The 26218-nt window shown below is 42.1% G+C and overlaps 1 protein-coding gene across 1 annotated transcript in view; it reads left to right on the forward strand.

Annotated features, from left to right (window-relative positions):
* LOC144792071 (putative cation-transporting ATPase 13A4) overlaps positions 1 to 26218 on the forward strand; it is a 238349-nt gene that overhangs the window by 144577 nt on the left and 67554 nt on the right. Inside the window, 3 exon segments of the mRNA XM_078666918.1 lie at positions 7767 to 7924; positions 16467 to 16655; positions 24149 to 24210. Of these exon segments, the coding sequence (XP_078523044.1) occupies positions 7767 to 7924; positions 16467 to 16655; positions 24149 to 24210 (409 nt within the window).

Raw genomic sequence — 26218 nt, forward strand, 5'->3', positions numbered from 1 at the left:
GTTCCATTATAATAAATCCTACACTTTTTAAAATATTAAAGAAAAAGTCATGTTTTGAGACTGCAAATGTAGTGAAATCAGTTTCCTAGAGTTTTTTGTTGGTAACCTGCTATTTATAAATAGTTACTTGAGAACGTGTATTGCTATTCAGAAATGATATAGTCTATATAATATTGTTTCACAGTCTGATACTAACATATTTGCCGAAATGCAAAGACTGTTGTTGAAATACAGAGTGAAACAAAGTCTATGTTTTATCCAGTGCATGGAGCTAGCAGACATTGGAGCATATGTACAAGCCCCTATCAACACCACAACGTCACTTTTACAGACGTTGTGGTGGCGATAAGGGTGAACAACCTTTACAACGAAACTTTTACAACGCACTACCATTACAACGCGGTCATTACAACGCAAACCATTACAACGCATTGCGCTGGGGGGCGCTCTAGGATAGGGAATAAGTTTCATTTTCTATCCAACACCTTCCCTAGTGTCCACGGGGACTGGAGTTGGTATAGAAAATTAAACTTTTCACTATCCAGCACCTTTAAGCGCTATGCGTTGTAAAGGTTTGCGATGTAAAAACCGTGTTGTAAAGGCAGGCGTTGTAATAGCCTGCGTTGTAACGTCAGACATCCGGCGATAAGGGCTGTGCCTTATTTACAACGCAGCCTTGCTTTTTGCACCAGTTAATAGTTTTAAAGATACATTCCATCCACTACCTGCCACACACTTAGGGACTCATTTAGGGTATTTTGGTGTAGGGTTGCGCGTCCCTACACCAAAGTGAAAGGGCAGGAATGAGCCGTAATTAAACAACACTGTGCATTCCTGTCCTTTCTGCCTGCACTGGCGCCGTTTCGGCAGCCTTGTGCCAACGCAGGCACTCTTACGCCGTGGTGCAATCGTGCCTGTGTTGTCAGCAGGATTGCTTGTGTGCATGGAAGGCACTTTAAAAATAGTAGGATGGTGTCAGCATTTATTGATAATTTGACTTGCTTATCACCATACAAAAAACAGAAATGTCAGGATTTTGTCTTATTTTTTTAAAGAAAATGTTCTAATGCAAAATTAAGTAGTAAAGGAGAGAGGACAACCCTGTCTAACTCCCCAATGTAAAGAAAAAGAGGGTAATAAGAAGCCATTAGCAAAAATAGATAACTTAGGTGCTGTATATAGAAGAAGGACCATATTAATGTAAGTGGGACCAAAGCCAAACTGTGAAAGAATGTGAAAAATGAAAGACCAATCCAACAATCAAATGTGTTTTCAGCATCAAGAGAGATAGAAGCTAGTGATTGCTTATAAAATTTACCTAAAATGTTATTTTCTTTTATAGGATCAGGGCTGTCTTTAGGGATAAGGCAAATCAATGTCTCCTAAAAGGTACAACCAGAAGATTGGATTGTGGTAAAGTAGGAGAAAAGGTCATTAATTATAGGAACTAAGGGGCAGATTTATGAGTTCTGGCGCATCTCTGCAAATCAGCAGGGATGCGCCAGAACTGATGCATCACGCAATTCCCTCCTTGCGGCACCACAGATGCGCCGCATTTACAATGCGGCGCACCATGGTGCAAGGAAGGGCAGATGCGTGACGCATCTTGTGGTGTACGGGCGGCGCATTGCTGGAGTAGCGTCGCAAGTGCGACGCAACTCCTGCAATGTACAGAGGCCACCCATACATAACGTGGTGCGTCACTCCTTACGCCTGCTTCAAGCAGGCGTAAGGATTTGACCCAGCAGCGTCGTAAAACTGACTCAGTGAAATCTTGTAGATTTCACTGCGTCAGTTTTACGGGGCTTTCCTACGTGGGAACGCCCACCCTGCGACAGAACGCCCACATGAAACCTGACGCAGGTTTCATGTGGCGCAGGGCTTTACAACGTGACGCATCTGCCTAGATGCGTCACGTTGTAAATAGGTCGCAGGGATGCGCCACGTTTCCGCACCGTTGCGTGACGCAATGGCGGCGTAAACGTGGCGCAAGTCCGACATAAATCTGCCCCAAACAGTTTAGAAAATGTAAACAAAATCCAATGGGGAAACATTCTTGTACAGGGCCTTCCCTGTTTAAATTGATTTCATTGCTGTAGAAATATCTTTGGGAGATATGTGAGTTTCTAAGGATTTAAGGTCAATAGTTGTGTCAAAATCTTTCTGAATGGAAGACAGATATTTCTCTATATCTTCTATATATCTTCTACAAAAGGGGTCATTTTGGAATTATAGAGGTGTTGATAATAGGTCATAAACCCATCTACTATCTCCATATCTTTAAAGACAGAGGAATCACCAGCTCACAGAATGAAGTTAATTTTAATATGTTGTTGTTTAATTTTAAGATAATTCGCTATAAGTTTACCTGATTTATTTAGACCATCATAAGATTTAGCACTTGCTCGAAGAAGACAAGCAGACGGGGTTTCAGTAGAAAGTTTATTATATTAAAATTTAGCTTTAGTCAAATCATCTAAACAAGCTTTGGATTTGGTGGCAAAACATAGATGTTCCATCTATTCAATACGAATCATACGTTTTACGGATTGATGGAAGAGTGTTTTTTTTCTTATTTAGAAACATAAGAAAAAATAAAATTTCTGGCTGTGGCTTTAAAGGCATCCCAGACCACTTTGGGTGAAAGATCAGGGGAAGAGTTAGTTAAACAAAATTCATTAATGAAAGATTCAAAGGACTTGGTAAAGGAAATATCTAGCAAGAGGGAGGTATTAAAGCGCCATCTTTATTACTGTTTGTAACCAGTCGTACGTCTAAATATCCTATATCAGCATGATGGATATTTTGTGCAATAGATTTTGAAATAAACAAGTACTCAATTCTAAATTGAGAGCACTGAGCTAGAGAGAAAAGGGTGTATTCTCTTGGGGTCTGATTCACAGAACTAACTTAAGACAAAATCCTAAACTTACTACTTTTGGTATTCACAGAAGTTAGGATTTTGTCTTAAGTTTGTCTTAAGACAGATTTAAGACAACATCCTAACTTAAGTCTGTCTTAAGTCTGTCTAAAGACAAACTTAAGACAAAATCCTAACTTCTGTGAATACCAAAAGTAGTAAGTTTAGGATTTTGTCTTCAGTTAGTTCCGTGAATCGGCCCCTTAGTGTTGGGTTACAAAGTCTCTATATGTCAACAAGAAAGTGCTGTGTTATAGTTAAGGGTGGGCAGAGTTGGCAGAGTGTCTCTACACAAAGTTCCACAGAGTTAGAAAGAAACTCTGCTCCGCTCTGCTCTAATTTAAAAAATGAGAACCTCACACACCTTTGGTGAAGCAATTCAAACTTTACATGCTAAAGACCATATAACCACCTCACAAAAGTAAGCTTAGAATTATATCAAGCAGTGAGAGAGGTGATGACTTTGAGGGTTCCCCTAACCTAGGGGGAGTACCAAGTAGATGCCTTGAACACAAAGAGCACATCATGCTGAACGATTCGGTGATGGTCCCATCCTCATAAGACTACACCAAGCAAAGTTACGGGCAAAAATACAATCCCAACCAAGGCCCCGCAAAGCATTATGGGGCAAGAATCTAGAGTGCAGTGAATATCATATTATCGTCTCTCCCCTAAACAGTTATTTTGCTGCCCCATCCACCTCCTCCCTACCCTCTGTTTTCTGAGTCCATGCACTAGTCCCTTCCTCCCGCTCTGCATGGTGTGATGTGCTACAGCCGCCTTCCATTTAGCCTTCCATTTAGCTTGATGTTTCTGCCCACTCCTTCTGCTCTCCGTTTCCCAATTCCTTGCAGAATCATTGTCCTGCTGCTTACCCTCTGTGCTTATCTTGCTGTCCCTACTCTCCTTCCCCCTGCCCTCCGCTGTCTGTGTGCATGCCCCTGCTCAGGGGCGTAACAGAGGCCCCCGCTGACCCCGCGGTGCGGGGGCCCCAAGCTCCAGGGGCCCCCCTGCTTCACAGCACTCTTGCCGGAGAGCTCTTAATTGAGCCCGGAGGGGGCCCCTTCATGTTTCTTGCAAGGAGGCCCCCTCAATTTTCGTTACGCCAGTGCCCCTGCTACCTCGCTACTGCCCACCATATTCCATGGACCGGCCACCTTCCTATCTACTCTGAGTATTCTGTTGATCTGCCACTGCCCATCCCACCTGCCTAGCCTGATTAATGGCTGCCGCCTGTCCCTGCCACCTCCACACCTCCTGTCCATGTTCCATGCCCCTCTCCCCTCCCACCTGTCCTCCATGGTCCATTTTGCAGCCATTCCCTTCTGCCCTCCATACTCTGTTTTGCTACAACTGCCTCTCTTGCCTGCCCGACATGGTCTGAAATCCATTCCTCTGCCCTCTTTTGTCTGTATCCAACCCCTACCCCTCCTTTCTGTCCTCCATAGTCTTTGAGCATGCTCCTGCCCCCTCCCTCTTGCCCAACATGGCTGTTGTGCTGCCACTAACCCTCCTACTTTGCCATGCAAGGTCTTCTATGCTGCCACAGCCCCTCTCACCTGCCCCGTGTGGTCAGCTTGCTGCCCCTGACCCCTCCCACCTTCCCTCTGTTGTCTCTGTGTGTGCCGTTATAGTCTAACTGTTGCCCTCAAATGGTGTTTTGTGCTTCCAGTACCCATCTACGTGTCCTCCATGGTCCGCTTTCTGCATCTGCCCTCTATTTGCCATGTGCAGACCCTACCCCTCCCTCCTGCCCTTCATGGTCCGTTATGCTGTGAAGCAGCCTGGTTACACGTTCTAGATTCACTCTGGAACCCTAGGCCGATCTCTCTTTTTGTCTGCATGAAAGTGTGGAGGGGAGGAAAATCAATAACCAATCAATTATTACTGTTCCAATGAACTATGACTCAGAAGAATCACAGACTGCCAATCAAGTTTAGTTAATTTATTACAAAGCTAAGGACAATTGGACACGCAAACACCTATGGACGAGGGTGTAGAAATACATTGGAACTAATACAAAGCCAAACCTATGAGTGAAGTTAAGATGGTGCAACATGCACAGAATAATCAGTTCAAGAATCAGGATAGAGAAGATGATGGCTCCAACATCCACATTTCCCTTCATTGGGGGTTTGTAAGTGAAAAGCATTAGTCTGTCCTACTCTCCACTAACGTGACATACCTACTTAGCATTCTCCCGGCAAGTTTGGTAAAGGTGTCAGCACGTGAAGGCTTCCTAAGAAGTCCATTCATCTTGGAATCAAGTAGCATAAATCTACAGAGCTCGTTCTAAGATCCTCTCTCTATCAAGGCAAGACAGAAGTCCCCGGACTCTGCCCCTAACTGTAATACATGAACTTCAGGTAGCCTCCCAGAATACATTGCGGCATCACCTCATCCAAGCAAGCCACCTCCTAATAGGTAATTTTCCACATTGCAGTGATGCTCCCAGGCCTCAGCTCGATGACCTTGAGTCCCAGGCTCTCTCGGATGAGAAAGAACACTGTCCCTCATTATCAGTACCGTCGTTCAATGTATCTTCTCCTCCCTAAGGCTAACCCCTAAAACAAAGACATTATTCTAGCTAGCAAGGATGAATTTCTCTACCTGCAACAGAAACGTGAGAAAGAACAAATTCCAAATGCACATGAAATTCACTAGCGAGTCAAATAGGGAGAGATACAATTCAGGCCAACATAAGAAATGGCACACACTTTTGGAAAGCACATATTTAAATGAACGTTATTACGGAACACAATCAAATCAATACATTGCATAAGCACATTAATTACAAAACCATTTGTTATCTACATATTTGCAATGTTGATTTCTTCATGTTTTGCTGAAATATACCTAGCACTTCACTTTTCACGTTATCACAGTACACAGTCTAATGGCTCAATGTTAGCACAATAAAGGATTATATGCGGGTGCGAACTACCCATGATTATATTGAAACTCTACAAATGGAAGAGCAAATTCTGCTCTAACAGCTGCAACTGCCCTCCTGTCTGTCCGCTACGGTTAGCTTGCTGCTCTTGCCTCTATCTCCTCTGCTCTGTGTTGTCCATATGTATGGCCCTGTTCCTTCCCCATTGCTTTCCATGGTGCGTTTGATGCACTACCGTCCAGCTTGCCCTGTGTGATGTATTGGGCTGCTGCAACCCCTGACGCCTGCCCTGTAAAGTCAGTTTGGTGCCCCTGCCCCCTCCCTCCTAACCTCTCTCATCCGAGTTTATGTCCCTGGCCCATTCCTCCTGCCCTCTGTGACCCATGGTACCAAATTTGCCAACATTGTCAACTTAGTAAAAGAAAGCTTTTGAGAAAAAAACTGGGGAATTGATTTTACCCATTGGCTTGCACTGAAAAAGATGAGAGTTTAGGCAGGAGTCAAATAAAATAAAGGCCTTCTCGGCTTTAAAACATCAACAGTTCCTGACTGAATCAGGTCTGTTGGCATGTATGGCTGTACTGCCACTGCCTCTTCCTTCTTCCCTCTACCCTCAATGGTCTTTTATATTGCCAGAGCTTCTCTTGCATGTTTTGCATGGTTGGTTTGTTGCCCCTGCCCCCCTTTACCGTGCCCTCAATGGTTGGTTGTGCTGCCACTGCCCCTCCCACCTGCTCAGCGTGGTCATATTGTTGCCTCTACACCCTCCTCCATGAGAGCGTCTTATTCCTATAGAAATTAATGTTAGTGCTCGAAACAAACAAAATGAGGACATATTTTCTGGGTTCTCAAATAGTAACAAAGCACTTTCAACTAATTTGCTATCTTTATGTTTTTTCATCCAGTTGATCACTTGATTATATGTCACACTTAAGGGAGAGGATGTGGGGTTAGAGCCAGAGCTGCAGACTTTGCAAATGGGAGATCAGGTTCAAGTTTTGGCGTCAGCTCGATGTCATCGTTCTGGGCAAATCACTTAATCTCCCCATGCCAGAAACCAAAATGAATGTGTCCATGTGTAATGTAACTGATGCTGATGTAAAGCACTCCTATACCTTTGGGTGAAGTCTGCTCTATATAAAACTTCAAAAAACTAAATAGAGTTTTGCACACTTCTGACATTGGGCTACACTTGGGCTACATTTTGGTGATATGTGCACTATTTTTGGGCGTATTTGTTATTAAGCTCCCCAATTTCATCATTTACTGCAGTATCCTCAGTAAAAAATACTTTCAGTTTTCTACTTTGATACCATCAAGATGGTGTTCATTTGTGCCACACCTTTGGCGTAAATTCAGAATGTTAGCACTCTAGTTGCTCTTTAGAACACTGTAGTAAATCTGCAAATCACCGGGGAGTTAACTGGAAGTCTGCTGCTGGTGCTGAAAGTGCATATTTCAGTCTGCATGTGTGCATATGTTGAAAGTGCATGTTTAGGTCTGCATGTTTCAGTTTGCATGTCAGCATATTTTAATGAAATAGGAGAGGAAGATATTTGAGAACTCACTTAAAATGTGTCCTCAGTTTTCTTTCTACAGCATGAACTATAATTTCTATGACAAACTGAACCCTCTCTTTTTGTTCCTTTCTAAATTAAATGTTTTAAGTTTTATCAGTTTGATTAAAACAACATGGCTTCATGTGTGCAATACGTTTGTTATAAGTTGCACCGCTAATGCTCTAGTTGTTCTTTAGAGCACTCTGGGAGGCTGCAGCAGAACACAAGGGACTCAACTGACAGACTTCATTTTTGTACGGCTTAGAAAGATAGTGTGAAATTTCAAAAAATCTGCTCTCATTTTTGCTTCTGGAGCACCTTCCATAACCTCTATGTGGAAATCATGAGAAAACATTTGGACCTCATATTATCAGTGTTTCCTTTTCTCCCTCAGGGTTCAATACAGCGAAAGGTGATCTGGTGAGGTCCATTTTGTATCCTAAGCCTGTCAATTTCAAACTGCACCGAGATGCCTTACGGTTCCTCATGTGTCTCTTTGGAGCTGGAATAATTGCAATGATCTACTCAATCGTGATATATGACAGGGCTGGGGTAAGTGATATTTTCATTAAAATACTACTTATAGACATAGTTAATGGTATCCAGTTCAACATGCAGCATATTCAGTAGGATGTAAACGTGTGCCGTCTGGAAATGAGATGTATAGGGCTCAAAAAGTTTGCTTTGCATTGCTCATATGTCCTGGGTGATTTGGGCATAAGAGGACCCATCTTCCGGCACAAATGAAGAATGATTTGTGCGGATCATATTATTTTTAACAAATGTTGTAGGATTGTGCTTAATCACTTTAAAATGTATAATTGCCTTCTAGGGGATGCACTACCCATATGAGTGTAACAGACTTCTACATTAAAAAGCAAAGATCAATGGACAACTAGGTTGGGGTGTGTTTCATACTCCCAATAGAATGTTAGCATAAAGTACACTTTCTGATTTTTTTTCTTTTCTTTTTTGCACAAGACATTAAATTGGAACAAAGCATTAACTATATTGGTGCTACATAGAGAAAGAGAAAGAGAAAACATGCTGGCCTTCTTCTCATTGTCAGATTTTTCTATTGCCAGATAGGTAGGCATATATAGTTTTTCACTTCATTGAAGATTGGTCCCTGGCCTCACAGCCGTTCACTGAGAAGGGTCAGGTCATTAATGCTGGTCTTAGCAGCACTTCCATATTGACCACGAGGGCCATACAAGTTTGCGTGAATGCCACTTAGAAATGAAACTCAACTCTCCAAGCATAGGGAGACCCACTTAGAGGCATGGTGGTGAATTGCCAAAATATCGTTGAAAAAACATTGTGATATAAGAATATTTTGTGAAAAATATTGTCAACTCTAAATACCATGGGACAGAATATAAAAGGCATGTTTTTTAAAATAATGTTGCGTACAATATTGTTTAATTTTATATAGTTGTATAAAATATTATGTTTTAATTGATTTTATAAATATTAATTATGGTATCATATATGGTTGTAATGTATTTGTATTTATTTTTTAGTACAGTTTGTAATTTAATATAAAATTAGACATTTGGTAGTGGTCTTTTGGGTTTGTAGTGGATTAGGGTGGAAAGTTATTTAAAATGTATATCATTATTTAAATTCATAATTGGAATGTAAAATATTATATTAAACGATAGCTATGTGAGTTACTTTTTTGATTAACTGTTACATTAACTATACTTATTAATGGTTTATATGTTCTTTTAGTTACACAGTTGTGTACATGGATCCTATTGGTATTATTTGTTTTAATTTCAATTGTTTAATTTATGATTAATATTAATATTGTTTCATTGTGGTCTAGCCTAACAGCGCAGCTGTCGCCCGACAATAATGTCTGCACCACTTGAGAAGGGCTTTGGCTACCACCCACGTGTTGGGAGCCGGGATTATATGTTTAGATTGGGCTAACATTGTGTGCTCCCACAAAAAAACTGCTTGCCCTCCACCGGCCGTGATCATTTGTTGATTTATCTAGCTGGCTAGCTTGAACTTTCAGGGACACACCCATGGTATTATAATGCTGTGAAGGTGTCTTAGATAACTAGAAAATTTATAACGTTTGTCTTTCTCTGACAATAGCACAGATGGGGAGTAGGGCAGTCATTAACCTATACGGATGTTTAGGTCTGGCTTGACAGTGTAAGTGTCACCTGACCTTTGAATCTACACCAATAATATTCTACAGTTATTTCTATTCACGCAAATACATACGCTATTTACTTGTTATGCTTTGTGTTACCATATAGCATTCCTTCGAAGCCAGACCTATTATTTTTATATTTTTATCAATTTCACCTGTTTGTTGTTTTTTGATTCTTAGGGAGGGCTAGAGAGAGGATTTATTTAATTTAGTTTTCATTTTCTTTCCATTTGTAATAGAAAATGTGTCTTCAAATAATTTATAATTTGTATTTTAGATATGTTTAAATAGTTTTACTTTGTTTTATATTTAAAACATTCAGGAGTCAAAAAGTAAGTATAACCTCTCTAAAGACCAATACTTTTACTGCTTTTCCTTACCTTGGAGTGGGAATAATGAATTTGAGTCCTCCAAAGTCCAACACCTCCCTATTGTTGCTCTGAATGGTAAGGAAATAGCAAATCTAACTCCTCCAAAGTACACTACTTTCTCTCATTTTGCTGATGTTGGAGTTGGAATAGCTAATTTGACCCATCTGAGTCCAACACTTTCCCTCCTGTTTTGGAGATGAGATTGAAATTTGAGTTGTAAATCATACACCTACATAATCAAATACTCCCTCTGCTTTTGCTTACATTGGAGTGGGAATAGTAAACTAAACCTCTACATAGTCCAACACTTTCCTTACTATTGTTTAGTTGCGATGTTTAATGTTTTGCAAAACATGTTAAAAATATTTGTAAGAATAGAAATGGTATGAATCTTTATTTATATTTTAATTGTGTTAGTTTTGTATGAATGCTAATATTTTATATAATGAGATATATTATTTGTTATATATTTAGTTTTTGTTAATAATAACAATCTCATGGTAGTGTTTTATTTGTTTACATGTTGCTTTCAATTCAATTTCAATCAGGGACCGCTGACTCCTCTTAAACAAACAACATGGAAAAACAAACCTTTTAGGTTTTTAAATGCGGTCCTGTTTCCTTTAAGGAAAATTGGCTGCAATTAAAAAAAATGTTGCTTCACAATAAATAAATCACAGACATTGTGCTCTGCTGACCCGAGCAGGCCACCATCCCCGTGATGGCTGTGATTCATGGTGGGTCACAATTTGCAACCTACTCATTAATATTCATGAGGTAGCTTGAATGGCAATCCACTATGATTCTGTGTTTTGTCAACTGACATACTACTAAATAGGTTGGTTCACAAAATACTGCATTGCTTGCAAAAATAATCATCTCAATTTGTGATCATTGCCTTCTACAACTGAACCAAAGTCCCCTAATCTCTACCTCAGGATCATTGAATCAACCAATTGTCTATCATATGTCTGAACAGCTGGCTGGGAGAACCCAAATAACCATCCCTCCAAAATCAGAGCACACCATCTCTCTGGCGCTGTCTCAACCTAAGCTGTCCTGGCCTCTGCACTCCCAAATTTCTAAGACGCTAACAGCTGGACTGTAGAGGCAGAAATCTAATCTTTCATCTTTGTAAAACTGGAAGCCTTACTTACTTTTGCTCACCGATGGAAATTGGAACCCCACCTGCCTCCTTGGCTCCAGCTGGAGAACCAGAATCTCCCTTAATTGGTTATATAGTCCACTGGAACCATTATTTTCTTTAAAATGTTTTTATTGTGATCAATGCAATAAGAAAGGCAGAGCAAGACAGTACAGTTACATTTCATGGAGTAAAGTATTGATCAGGGTTCAGTCCCCCTGCACATGCAATAACATTGATGTTTTCCGCAATTGACCTGTCCACTGGGACGTTTTAATTGCCAAGCAGCTCAAACAGTGAAATTCAATAAAATGTTTCTCATAGAAATATGTGTTTACAAAAATGTGCAGTATGTTGTAGCATGGAAAAACGAACATTAAAACATCTGATGCATTTTACTGTAATTAATGAACTTTTTTCATATTCTGACACCTTCAGATAAAATGTTGGGAGTAGCAATATACATAAAATTTCAAAGGGGAGTTTTATTAGGTTGAGTAGTATTTATTCATAATAGGGAGAGCATCACCAGTGAACATTTACACTGGAAATTAACCAAATATTGCTCAAACCCATGTTATGGAATAACTCCTACTAAATATGAAATAATAGATAATGTTAGAAGCATACTCATCACCCATATGTTACAAAAATAGAATTCAGAAACATCATATGGGACCTAAATGAGGCCAGTACAAGTTCACAAGACTCAGTAGGAACAATACTAAAATATATTATTACTGAAAAAGCAGCAGGCAAACTCCCTGTAATATAAAACTGGAAAAGAATTACTGCAGGAAGACACAGAACATCAATGGAATCACCGGTAGCCCATAAAAGATATGGAGAAATAGACATGACCCGAAATATAACCACCAATAAAAACAAATACTTCTTACTGTACAACAACCACAATGATGATAACAGAATTATAATGCATTCAACTGACAACAAATTACTAATAAATGTAACACATGGATGATTAATGTCAAATTAAATCATGCCGTTCACCATTCAGTCAAATATACACAATACGTGGTCATTACCAAATTACAAACTTCCCAGATGTTTGTGAACCTACAAAGTGCAAATTCTACCACATATAAAACATCAAACTATCAACTATAAGCATCACAAATTCATCAGAGATATTAAACAAGCAAAGATTTCCATTATGGTGAAATGCACCCACAAAATGCACTAACGCGGTGATTCTATCACTTTAACCAGACCATATGGAAGCATCTATTTAATTTTTCCCTAAGTGGAAAGTGTGCAACTGATCTACAGTTCACTCATGACATTAAAAATAAATTTAACCGTATCATTTCTCCCTGTTACCAAAGTGACTAAGCATTATGACATTCAAATTAAATCCTCTGATTATCAAAAGAATGAAACCAAACAACCACATTAATCGATTATTTTCAAGATACTTGGATTGAGTGCCTGCACCAACCAGGACTTAAACGTCAACCAACGTATCATTCCAGAATGGAATGTTATGACCGCACCATCTTTGAAGAAGTAAGGATGCATAACGCAGGGGAGGAGTGGCACAATTCCTTCTAAGGAACACTTGAAAGAAGGCACACCGCACTATACCAATTTTAGAAGTGTTAACAAGAAAGACGAGAAAGAACAAAGCTACCAGGAATTATGATATGGAACAATCCCTAACTAAAATGAAACCAAACATATATAAACAATACATGAAATCTAACCATGCAAATGATTAACCTTTGCTAATAACCAACGGCTACATCTCTAGTATCCTTTATTATGATTTGGAGCTCCAAGGAGATCCACATAAAAATGTACAAGAGACAGCTTTCGTTGAACAGTACGAAATTCGAACAGCATACAAGAAGTTGAAAGTGCAATTGAGCAAAAATAAAACCATTTTAACAGGTCCTTTAATAAACACTGCTAACTATGACAGTGCAAATCAAACCATACCTTTAAATATTCCAAAACCTTCAACTGCATAATACATAGAGCCTAAGATTATATTTGTAATAAAAACACATTTTGCCCAGAGTGTACCCTGTGCAAAATGCATACAGGGACCTAACAGTTACAAATGTCATGATACAGTACAAAATTCATAGCAGCATGGGCCCCTCCTCCCCCAAATAAAATAAAAAAATAAAATAAAAGGCCAGGCCTCAGAATATGAGGTCCCCAGGGAGCCAAAATCGGCCTGGGAGGGGGGCCAGGTGACCTCCCTCCTCCATTTAACAAAATATGGTCCAGGGGGATGGGATGCAGAGGCCAAAATCAGTCCAGGGAGGGAGGGCACGCAACCCTCCTATCCTAATAAAATAAATAAAAAATAGCCCTGGTAACTCGTGGAGGCCCGTACTTCTTTCTCCACCACTCTGCAAACACACCTGCTGGCACACTGCTGGTAGGGGGATGAATTCCCCTTGGCTCCAGAGGGTCTTTGGGGGCCAACAAGCCCTCCTGCTACCTCCAGTAAGTTCCACACAGCTGGATTGCTGAGAGGTCTTTGGTGGCTTCGCCCTCTTTCTCCACCACTCTGCAAACTAACCCCTGCTGGCACACTGCTGGTTGGGGGAGGAAGTCCTTTTGAATGCTGAGGGTTCATGGGGGTCCATCAGACATCCTGTCACCTCCAGCACAGCAGGATTTCTGAGAGCTTGTCAGAGGGCCTGACTCCTCTCTCCACCACTCTGAAAACATGGTTACTAGTGAAGCAAGCATTTGCAATGCAATATGTCTCGCATTTTCTAAACTTTAACCTATTGGTATTGTAAATGACAATGCCTTTTATTATTGCAGGTTTTTTAAACACATAAATTAAAGTCATTGTCTTTTACAATGCCAATCGCTCAAAATCTCGCAATTGTGAGACCTATTGCATTGCAAATGCTTTTTTTCATTCTGTGGCCTTGCAGCACGTTAGAGAAAGCTGAAACAGAGAGCGTAGTGTCACTGAAGTAGGCACCACTCTCGGCATTACAATTTTTAAAAAGCTGAAAGAGAGACAGGGATAATAGTTTGAGGTAAAAAATGTGAAAAACGAACCATTAATATAACTGCCTGATAAGAAAGACACTCGGGAGTCTTTTTTTTTTTATTCAAGTAGGAAGAATGTGTTACAATTCCCACACGTACCATCAGAAATATATTTGAATTAGAACCCATCTGTTCCACTTATGGCCAGTTTAGCACAAAATTCAGGTATTAGTGCACTTGGTAATCGCAAGGATTCGAGAATAGATTGAAGTATCCTTAAGAGGGCAGAAGGAGGCAGACAGCCTGAGAAAAGGATGCACTGTGAGGGGGTAGTTATGAAGCAATGAGGGCAGCGGAGGGCACTGAGCATGAGGCGCATTTAATTAAAAACGCAGGAGAGCGTGTGAACATTTCTTAGTGGTGGGAGGTATATTGTATAGGTGAAAGTGGATGGTTACTGGAGGAAATAGTATTGTACAAGCTACGATTAATTGTCCCTTGCTCACTTTGCCACTGGATTCAAGCAAGCCTGGCTGAAGACGGCTGGAATGCCAGAAACCGGTCCTCGGAAGCTTGTTTCCGGTCCAGGGAAGGCATGGCTTGGCAGTTCGGGCTGGACTGTTCCCATGAGGCACAGGGTCAGACTGATTTGCATATGGCCATGTCTTAACTTGTGTGGCAGAGTGGGCTAAAGAACGGTGATGGATTAAACCCAGATCTGTTGACTGGGTGTGAGTGTTTAATTGGTTCAGATGCTCCCTCCATCACCACCCCCTTTTGCACCGCTGTGAAGAACAGGAGCATTAGGTATACACAGATATAAAGAGCATGGTCACAGAGAGACCGTTCTCGCGATGATCAGCTTCGCCCCCCTCCTACAATGTGTCCTATAAATACCGTAAACACCACATGCTTCTCAACAATGAGTAGACTACAATCTGCTCCTTACAGCAGAAGCATCCGCCATTGTGCCGCGCTGCTTGTAAAGTGAAAGGACACATGGGTTGCTGAATGTTGCAGGAAAAGCATGTCAATCCTGAAATAGGAGAAACGTATTTAAATAAAATAGGCTTACAGACTAAATAATGCATCATAAGTAAAAGGGTCTGTCCTAATGGGAGGATACAAATGAATACAATGCGGTACTAGGGAGGAACTAACAAGCCTATTATTGAATCAGAAGCCAGCATTTACAAAGGGTAAAGACACAAGCCAGTGAAAAATATATACGCCGCTATAAGTGAAGTGACATCATGGTAATAAATAAGTAGTCCCCCAAAAATACTGTAAAGTCCTACACTGTAATGAATCTGTAATTGTCCGGTGCTCCTGTTCTAAAAATGAGAGTAATGTATCAGGAACACCAACTAATAAGGAACACGGAAATAAAAGTGAGCCACAAGTGAACAAATCGGAAGCGGCAGGTGGGATTACACTCAAACTAAAAACCATAGAAATTCACTCAAAGAAAACAAAGATTACATAGACTTTATAGTTAGGAAACAGAATTTGAAAGAACGTAAAAATTCACTGTAAAAAGCAAAGGTTACAGGGACGTTATAGTTAGGAATTAGGATTAAAAAAAACTTTGAAATTCACAAAAAAAACAAAGTTTACCGGGACGTTATAGTTAGGCTCAGATTTCACTCATAGAAAACCAGTGAAATTCACCAGTTAAAGTTACCTGAGCTAAATATATCTTACGCTCCTGCAGTGCACTGCTTATGACCTCACAAATTTCACTGATGACATCATCCACACAACCACTCACACACCCTCTCACACCACTGTACAATCTCTCTTACACCCATTCACAAACACACATAACCACTCACATACCCATTCAAAGATCCATACCAATATTCACACACACTCTCTCTGCTCCAGAGGGTCACTCACACACCCACTCACTCCCTTGTACAGCCACTCACACAACCATTCACACACCCATCTAGTCATTCATACAGTCACAACCAGTCACTCCCCTGTGTGTGTATATATATATATATATATGTTTATATATAATTACTGTTGTCTGACAAAAAAGATTTACTGTTTTCCTCTGTTGTAATTACATCAAATAAAAGTCCTCATTTATAAAATTGTAAGACCAAAGCCTCCAAATCATTATTTGCACCTATCCTTCCACAATGACCACAGGGAGCTTGCCATCATTTCTAAAGTGCTCTAAGCTTTTTGCTGTCAGTGTGTCAAATGAATGAGAAGTCCATTGAAAGAAGAGATACCTTGAAGTAGCCTCTAAAATGTAGTAAGCACCGGCTTATTGCCTTCTAAAACCATAGCATTGACTTAAATATTTAAAATAAATTAATATGCTAAAATATTGAATTGCATTTTATAGTGTCTCATATCCCAAAAATCTAACCAGAAAGATTCACTTACGATGCAGTGTCCTTACTCCCCCAGATACCGGCCGGGGACACAGCAATCATGGCACTCCTCTTGTTGACTGTACCAGTGCCACCTGCTCTCCTGGCTGCTTTAGCTGTGGGTGACGTGTACGCACAACGCAGGCTGAAGAATAAGGGCATCTCTTGCATCAGCCCTCAGAGGATCAACGTATGTGGGCAAGTCAACCTTGTCTGCTTCGACAAAGTAAGTACAGCTTTTTGATATCCTGTTTCACCTGTTTGCAGGCCCATGAGCTTCGATATATATATTGATGAGGAATCCGTAACCCTTAATGGCCGAGATAGGATTGGATTTGTATTGAGGGGCTGAGATGATGGACACTTACCACTAGGGGTTGGCAAAGATTTTGATCTGCCCACAAAAGTCAGGGATATATATAAGAAATGTGAGTGTGCCCCATCAAACCTGAGAATCTAGAGTTTTGCCATCTTCACCTGAGGCATACCTAAAAGCCAACTGACCAATCTGTCCATGATGTCCATCCCAAGGGACATTCTGCACACCGTTTCTTCCGAGGCGTCATTATCATGTGGTGCCATTCTTAATTCCATCGCCTCTACATTGCTTCGAGGCTTCAATACAGGAGCCCCAATTGCTCGTACTTACTGAAAATACCTGAAACGGTTTTGGAGCTTGTATATATTATTTCCTGAATATGAGCGGTTAAGTCCTTTCTGTGCTACAGTTCATATTTATATTTTGGATCAACCTAGTGGACAAGTTGGACCTTTGTTCTCTACTTTGATTCCTGAGTCCAACGACCACTACTGTCATTTCTATATGACATTAGGTAACACGCGCCGTGATATTTCCATCTCGTAGCCTTGAAAAAGTCTGAGTACTGATTGTTAGTACTGACGAAACACGTGTCGGCTGGTTTTATCAACTTTGGAAAAAAAATCTTTTTGGGATCATCAAATAAAGAACAACGAAAAAATGAACATGAATTTCATCTGCTCCTTTATTTTGTCCTGAAATTGAAAGTACAAGATATACATAGTTTAGATATTGTGGACATTGTATGATTTATTAGTTTTTATTCACTTATGCCTCAGGATTGTGCTCTCCTTGACCTCTTCTCTTGAGCTTCGATATATATTGATGAGGAATCCGTTACCCTTAATGGCCGAGATAGGATTGGATTTGTATTGAGGGGCTGAGATGATGGACACTTACCACTAGGGGTTGGCAAAGATTTAGATCTGCCCACAAAAGTCAGGGATATACAAGATATTTGAGTGTGCCCCATCAAACCTGAGAGTCTAGAGTTTGGCCATCTTCACCTGAGGCATACCTAAAAGCCAACTGACCAATCTGTCCATGATGTCCATCTAAAGGGACATTCTGTACCAGGAAACCACGGAAATGTCTTTATGTGGGGACAGCGAGAGCTGGAGAATTGGCAGGGGCTGAATGCTCTCGCAGGGATAGAAGACAAGGAGACACAGAAGGGGTAAAAGGCCCGCTGTGTCCTTTACAGTGGTGGCAATGAATTCCCACTGCTACAAAGGGTCCTTGAAATTCCCCATCACTTTAAAAACAAAACAAGTACATGCTTTATAAGGGGTCTTGAAATACATTTGTTCTTCAGAGGACTTTGTAGCTTTTCACACATCATAGAACAGGGTGGATGAAGACAGTGTTGGAGAGCACTCACATGCTCTTTCACTGTCATTGGCTCTTGAGTATTAAGTTCACGTCCATATTATATATGTATAATCTTTATTGCTTGATTATTTAAAATCATTGCAATCGCAGCATCATAATTCACCAAGAAAAACACATTTACATTTTAAAACAAGAGATCTTCTCTTCACATGATACAAAAAACAATTCCATAAATACAGTTTAAAACCTTGTTAATCAGCCCAAATCTAGCCACCTTACTTCTCGAATTACATAATACAGTTTAAAGTGACGGTGTGCTTTACATACTTTTCCATAAATATCACAATATAAACATTAATTTCGCATCCTTTCAAGTGTTCTAATGTACAAAAAGTGCATCAGTTTGCTGCGATGGTAACCTTGCTGATATTACATTTCAAATTAATACCATCGTAACAAAAAAAATTCAATTAATCAAAATTATAACTCTTTGAAATCAAATAGCACAAAGTCATTAAAATAGGGGGGATCTACCCTATATTAAACATTTATCAACTGCCATTAAAAATGTTACCAATTGACATAAAAGTAGAACCGAATCACCAGACAATGACATGATTAATGCCCGTCGTGCAGATCTCACAACACTCATCAGAAAATAAGGTCTCAGAAAAAAACGTCTAAGATTAGTCAACTTTGGGCATACACATACTATATGTGCAAGAGTTTCCTGTGGACATCCGCAGAATCTACAATTAGAGTCCAGCCATTGTTTAATCCAAGAACGAGTGCCCTCCTTTGTTGGGTTAATACCCATACGTAGCCTTAGAATTTGTTTTTTAAACTTTACAGAAAAGAAGACATTTAAATATGGCTGAACACGCGGGGATTGATATGGATTGATCAGGTACCTTGCATAGTTTTTTTCAGCTAAAGCAATTTTATCCAATTTAAAAGATACCGCTTTGGTATGCTTTTTTAAAGTTAATTTATAGTTAGGCATTTTCAAAGCTGACAGTTCAATTTCCAGGCCGATATCTTGTAACAATTTGCTAAAATATAAGCTCTCCATTTTGCAGTGTAAGCAGATTTATCAATTTCTTGCCAACAAATATTCCCTAAAGATGCCGTGGCTGATGTTGATAAGACAGCCATACATTTTAGAAAAGATCCTTTTGATACCAGGCACTGTCTTTGGAGACCGAATTCCAATCTAATTGCTGCTTGACACACTGACCTGTCAATTCCAAAGGTTGCTTTGAAAACCTTAACAATCAGTAAGTAAAGCAACTCCACATCTTTTCCTCTAGTAATTGGAGAACCATATTGATTTAAAACATTGGGCATATTAGCAAGGAACCTCGTTAAAATTATCGCAGTTTTATCAGCAGGAAACTGCCGATAAAACGGCGATAATGGGCTTGCTAATATGCGTTATAGAATTCCTATAGAATCCCAGGTTAGATTTCCTGCACATCTAACCTGGGCTTCTATTGGAATTCTATAATGCATATTAACAAGCCCATTATCGCCGTTTTAGTTTCCTGCCGATAAACCAGCGATAATTTTAACGAGGTTCCTTGCTAATATGCCCGTTGTTTCTTGCAGCTAAAATAGCAGATATATTTTTATGGGGTTTTGCCTGCAATCACTGGCAGAACTATTACTTGGTAAAGTAATGTGGAGAAGTGTGGCTCACTGGTTAGAGGAGGCAGACCTGGAAGCAGAGGTCAGCCTGGGACCAGGGTTCAATTCCCGGCTGGGCGGGATCTTGAGTCCTAAAAAAAAAAAAAAAAAAATGTCCATGGACTTGACAATTCTCGCTCCGGTGCCTGCTCGATTCACGGGTTCACACTCTGCGACTCTGGGAAATAGCTTGCTTAATCTCCACAACGGCCCCTCGTGGCGGGATGCCAGGCTTTCACCTTGCGGATACCCTGCCAGGGTTATCTCACAGGGGAATACCAGGACGGGTTCCCTAAGCAAGCGCTTAGAAACCGCTCGGTGATTTGCGCTATATAAATTCCTGTACATTTACATTTACATTTAAATCATTTTCAAAAGAGGGGCAGAATGGCAGTCTACCCTGTATATTTGGGGACGTGTTTCTAGAACGCATCAATGATAGCCTGCAGTTTCACTGAACCCCGCCTTCTCCTCTGAAGGATTCCAGGATCTCCAATCTTTGCACATTTAGGAAGGTAAAAAACATTAATTCACCAGTGCTTCCTTAAGAGGGTGTTCCCTCATTTGCATGATCGCATGCAAATGAGGGAATCCCTGTGCCTCTGCGCCCTCACCATATTACAAAAGCGGGCGCAGAGGCAAAGAAGCTTTCAGTCAGTGCGTCCCCTGTTTGCAGCCCTTTGGTGGGGAAAGGGTGTCCCATGGACCACCCCCCGCCCACCCAGACTAGTGGGTGCGGTCCCTCCCTGCATTGGTCTGCAAGGGGAGCACTAATCTCCTTTAAAGGTACACGGGGTTGCCGCCTGCACTGTGAAAACACGGAGTGGCCTTAAAGCAGCTGTTTCCATTTTCACCTGAATGTGCTGCCCTGGTGGCAGCGCAAGTTCGCGGCTACCCTGGGAGCAACACATTCACTAACATGTGGCGTATTTTCCTGTATAGTGCTGGGCGCACCATTTGAAAGGTGTGCCCATCGCTACCCAAGAAAATGCAACACATACATAATACGGCCCCTAGTCTGCTATGAAACACCCACAGCCAGATAACCAAAGAACACTCACGAGCTACCGGTTGGAGAGCCATCTTAGAGTCATGTTCACGAGCCCCCTGCACTGCCCGAGTGTCACATTTTGTGATGGCACAAATCACAAAATCATACTCAGGAGGCCACATATAAAGCCTCTTTGCATGGCTTTGTATATGAAGTACAGCAAATTGCTGTGTTGCCCTCCTCTCTGTGCCAGGGAGGCATTCCACGGGTGTTGTGGTGGGTTTTCCCACGCAACACCTATGGATTTTGACAGTTCTTAAGATTTAGTCGTAATGGTGTGCGTTGTAATGGTATGCATTGTAAAGGTAGTATGCGTTGTAATAGAATGTGTTGTAATGGCATGCGTTGTAAGGGAATGCGTTGTAATGGATGTTGCGTTGTAAAAAATGCGTTGTAAAGGCATGTGTTGTAAAAGTATGCTTTGTAACCGTATACATCCCGTTCACCCCGGGCTGTTGAAATGGCACCAGCGCAGGGGGGAAGGACAGGAATGTACCGTATTGCATAAATACAGTGAGTTCATGCATTTTTACTTTGGCAAAGGGCGGCGCAACAAGCTGACTGGCTGCGCTACCCTATGCCACATCCCTATAAATGAGGGCCTCAATACACGGTTCTCTTCTTCTACGCAATGCAGCAAGTCAGTGTCAAAGATCCAATCAATAAGGATTTCTAAAGTGAGGCATGGAGCTGCTGGCTGCTTTGCGGAGAAAGAAGTAAAAAATGGGGTAAAAGCAGCAGAAAGCACTCAGAAAAAGGAGGAGCGGAAGGAAGAAGCAGTTAAAATGAGGCAAAGGCAGGAAAAGTACTCAAAAAAAGGAGGAGAGGCAAGGAGAAAGCAGTAGAAAACAAGGTGAGAAGAGAAAGCACTCTGAAAAATGGGGGAGAGGAAGGAGAAATCAGTTAAAATGAGGCAAAAGCAGCAGAAAGCACTCAAAGACGGGGGAGGGAAGGAGAAAGCAGTTAAAACGAGGCAAAGGCAGGGAAAGCAGTCAGAAAAATGGGGGGAATGGAAGGAAAAAACAGGAAAAACACTCACAGATGAAGGGAATGGAAGGAAAAAGCAGTAAAAATGTGACAAAGGCAAGAAATGCACTTAGAAAAATGGGGTAAATGGAGGAAAAGCAGCAAAAAAATGATGGTACAGCAGGAAAAGCAGTTAGATGAAATGGGGAAAGAAAGGACAACGCAGAATAATTAGTTAAAAGAATGAAAAGCACTCGGAAATATTCGGGGAAAAGATGGAGAAAGCGGTAAAAACGAGGTAAAGGCAGGAAAAACACTCAGAAAAATGGGGGCGTAGAATGAAGTAAAAAATGAGGCAAAAGCAAGAGAAAGCACTCAGAAAATGGAGAAGAGCAGAGCGGTGCCGCATCACAGGAGAGCTGGGCCTTGGGCCGGTCCATCTCAGAATCTGATGAGCCTCACTGGTGTAATGAAACTTAAGGGGGCCCCCTGGAAGGTACGTGGAGGGGACCACCCTTCTAGAATTAATCCGGAGCTCTCAGCCAGATTACTGTGTCATGGGGCCCCCCTGGAGCTCCCCCCCCCCCCCGCACCACAGGGCCTGCGGGGGCCTGTGTTATGCCCCTGAAGAGCTTGTACTGGCTTGAAGGCATTATGCATTTGCACTTCATTTTAAGAGAGGAAGCTACAAGCTTGAAGGTCCTTTACAATTGATAGTGTGTCAAAAGTAGGGTATTCAAATTTTTAAATTTAAAAAAAATGTAATATCTGGACAGGAGGAGAAAAAATGATGAATCCGCAATCTGATAAATGTATTTGAAAACAATCTGCAGTGGTCACAGTGGTGAGGAATGGCAGCTGCTTCCTGGGCAGGGCTCCAGGGGCTTCCTGTTCAAAGCAGAGCCAGGGGTGTTGCTTGGGAGGTGTTTGTTCAATCAATTAATCATTTGTAAAGCACGCTACATACCCGTGAGGGTCTCAAGATGCTGGGTGGGCAGGGGGGGATGCTGAAGAGCCAGGTCTTGAGAAGTCTTCTGAAGGCCAGCAGGTCCTGGGTCTGTTGTAGGCTGGTAGGGAGAGTGTTACAGGTCTTGGCGGCGAGGTAGGAGAAGGATCTGCCGCCGGCGGTGGTTTCCCGGATGCGTGGAACTGTGGCAAGGGCGAGGTTGGCTGAGCGGAAGCTTCGGTTGGGGGTGTAGAAGCTGAGTCGACCGTTAAGGTATGCTGGTCTGGCGTTGTGTAGGGCTTTATGTGCGTGGATGAGGAGTTTGTTGAGCCTCCACTTCCCAGAGAGAGGCTCAATGGACCCCCGGGTTCCTTTTCTGTGGCATCATCAGATGTCCTTTCCAAGACACGCCCGCACTAAGGGCTGGTTGGTTGAAACCATGGGAACCTGAATCTGATTGGATGGTAGTCTCCATGTTTACACCAATCCAATCCCAAACAGGTATTGGGTCTATATCATTGATGTTGAATAATCAGTACATTTATAGGGGACTCAACACATAAATAAAAGAGAGTCAAGGACGCGGGCTGGAGAGAAATGTTGCAACAGGTGGCGGCTGGATCAGATGACATTGAAAGGTCGGATAGTGAGGTCGTCCATTCTGGTTTTCTTCACCTGTGACCAGGGCTTTAAGTGGGATGAAAAAAACTGGGGGGGGGGTCTCTTAAAGGGGTGTGGCCAATATGTTTAAGGGTGTGGCTTAAAACATGTCAGCCAAAAACCTGTGCTTAGCATAGTGTGCCGCCCGACTTGTATTTTGCTGTTTCTGTCATTGCATCCAGATATATGATACAACAAATAACATCATACCTACAAGTCAGGACTATTGGCTTTGTCAATGGTTGTTAGTTGCATAAGATAAATAAGCAGCACCTATGGCTTGTTGTATATAATATTGAAAAAGCTTCCACTTAAAGCCCTGGTGACACCACCACAATGTTGCTGCTCCTGAGTTTCAAAAAGAGAAGAGAAATCCAGAGAGAAAATGACTCTTTAAAGGACTTCCCTTCCCCTACAACATCTTATGATGTCATGCCGTAACTCTCCACTAGTGAGAAGTGAGCAGTGTGAGCACGCACACATCGATGTGCCTGCTGTGATTGCAGTCTGGGAGAAAATGGACCGCCTGTGCCAGGGCACAAAATAGAGCCCGATAGAGAACCGTTTCGAGGCCCCCTTTAAAAAACTGCTGGTGCTCAGACCCGCTGAGACCCGGCCCACTTAAAGCCCTGCTTGTGACACATTTCATTGCTAACTCTGCTCTCTGCATGCTGCTCAGCACTCCTCAATAGAATCTTCCTCATGTGACACTTTCTGGAAGAGCTGGAATACGTAACATTATTTCATATTCTCCCACAGACAGGAACATTAACAGAAGACGGCCTGGATCTGTGGGGACTCGTCCCCGCAGGAGAGAACGGGTGAGTTTGGTTATGAACAAAATGTACAGTTTTGTATGTTTTGAGGGGACCTGGGCTTTGTGCATTAGAGAACGGGAATGTCGCGCTCCTGAATGTAAGTACCATTTCCATCATCAGTGTATGTTCATTTAATGTGCGGTAAAAGGCCGTCTATTGATATAGGGTCAGATTTACAAGCCCCTTGCGCCTCTTTTACGGTGCCGTTGCGTCACTTTTGTGATGAAGCGGCGGCGCAAAGCTAGTGCCGTGCTGCGGGATATTTACAACGGGACACATCTGGGAGATGCGTCATGTTGAACAGCCCTGCGCCACATGTAGGCGTTCCAGCGCAGGGGGGGGGTGTTCCGGTGCAGAAAAGTGGCTGGGTGAAATCTACAAGACTTTTAGGGCCATGCTGCATCAAAACCCTGCGCCTGCTTGGAGCTGGCGTAAGGATTGACGCAGCATGTTAGGAATAGGGGCACCCCGAGCCTTGCTGGAGCTGCGTCGCGCTTGCGACGCGGCTTCAGCAATGCGCAGCCTTTCCACCGGGGGTTGCGACACACATCTGCCCATCCGAGCGCCATTGTGCGCCGCATTGTAAATGTGGCGCATCAGTGGTGGCGCACGGGTGGGCAGATGTGTCGCAACTCTTCTGGCGCAGCCCTGCTGATTAGCAGAGATGCGTCAGAAGTAGTAAATCTGCCCCATAGTTTATCCTCTTCGGACCTAGTAATAACCACAATTTAAGTGGAACAGAAGCACTAAAATACCCAGGAGAGATTGAAACGATCTTTACACAGTTGTAAACAATGAAAGGAGTGCTCTCCCTGGGGTAAAACAATCTTACAAATAACACAGGGAGGAAAGGCCAGTGGTAAGCTAAGAAGAATAGACTTAAGCTGCTTTCAAGCCAAGAGAAATGCTTTTTTAACCCCTTGGCCGCAGCGGTAATTCCGGGGGGGAGGGGGATACGCACGGCGACGCCATGCTCGTGACGGAACCACTCCGTCACGAGCCACGGGCGCGCTGTGCTTGTGACGGACTGGTTCCGTCACGGCCCCGCCCGCTCAATCGAACGCTCAGCGCAGGTGCGGAATTCATGCCGTGCAGGCGCGGCGGCCGTGCCATGACGGAACCGCTCCGTCATTAGCACAGCGCGTCCGTGGCTGGTGACAGAGTGGTTCCGTCACCAGCATGCACAGGGTTAAACCTCTGCCTTACTTAATGGCTTAAAACCTCAAGGCAGTCTGACAATAAATGGCCCGTTTAAAGTCAGGCTAAAGATTGTTTAAAGACAGAACAAAGACAGATCAACACCTATTGTAAATACCACTATCCTTCTGACTTAAGACTCATGGCTACCTATGTTAATTTAAAAAAATGTATATGTGCACCCATAATATGGGAGTAAAACCCAGGGGTGTAGATTTACGAATTTCCTTCTGAGACGAGCGAATGGAGCAACTAAAACCGAGCCACAGAGGCGTTGTCTGGGTACGAAAGAAAAGGCCAGAGCACCTGCACAGGCTTCAGTACACGTATGAAGTAGGTGTGACGTAACGTATATAAAGACTAGACATTTTAATCTCATGGAAATGCTCTGATTAAGCTTGCAGTCTGAAATGTATTGGGATGTGTATAATGTTCACACATAAGTCTATTTTTCCTAAGCTATATAAATTGTGATCCCTAACACAAAGGCACCAGGGCAGTTTACAGACAAGAAGAAAGCTAATGAATAACGTAAATGTCATTGAAGAGACATATCAATCAACATTGCGATTCAAAGTATCATAAATAACTAGAGAGAAGAGGGAACACTTTGCTGGAAGTACACTAAGTCAAACACTTTTAAAACTTTGCAGAAATGGGGCAGCCAAACAGAAGGGAAATTTAAATGAGCGAATCTGCTTGATTTTGAGGGTGGGAAGAAGTTCCAGACCCTGTTGGGGGGGGGGACAGGGGGGGGCGGCTGCAGAGAGAGCCTGAACAGAGAGTTCCTCATGGTGGAATTTGGGGAAGGAGC

This window comes from Lissotriton helveticus, chromosome 11 (assembly GCF_964261635.1).
Source record: "Lissotriton helveticus chromosome 11, aLisHel1.1, whole genome shotgun sequence".
Taxonomy (NCBI): Eukaryota; Metazoa; Chordata; class Amphibia; order Caudata; family Salamandridae; genus Lissotriton; species Lissotriton helveticus.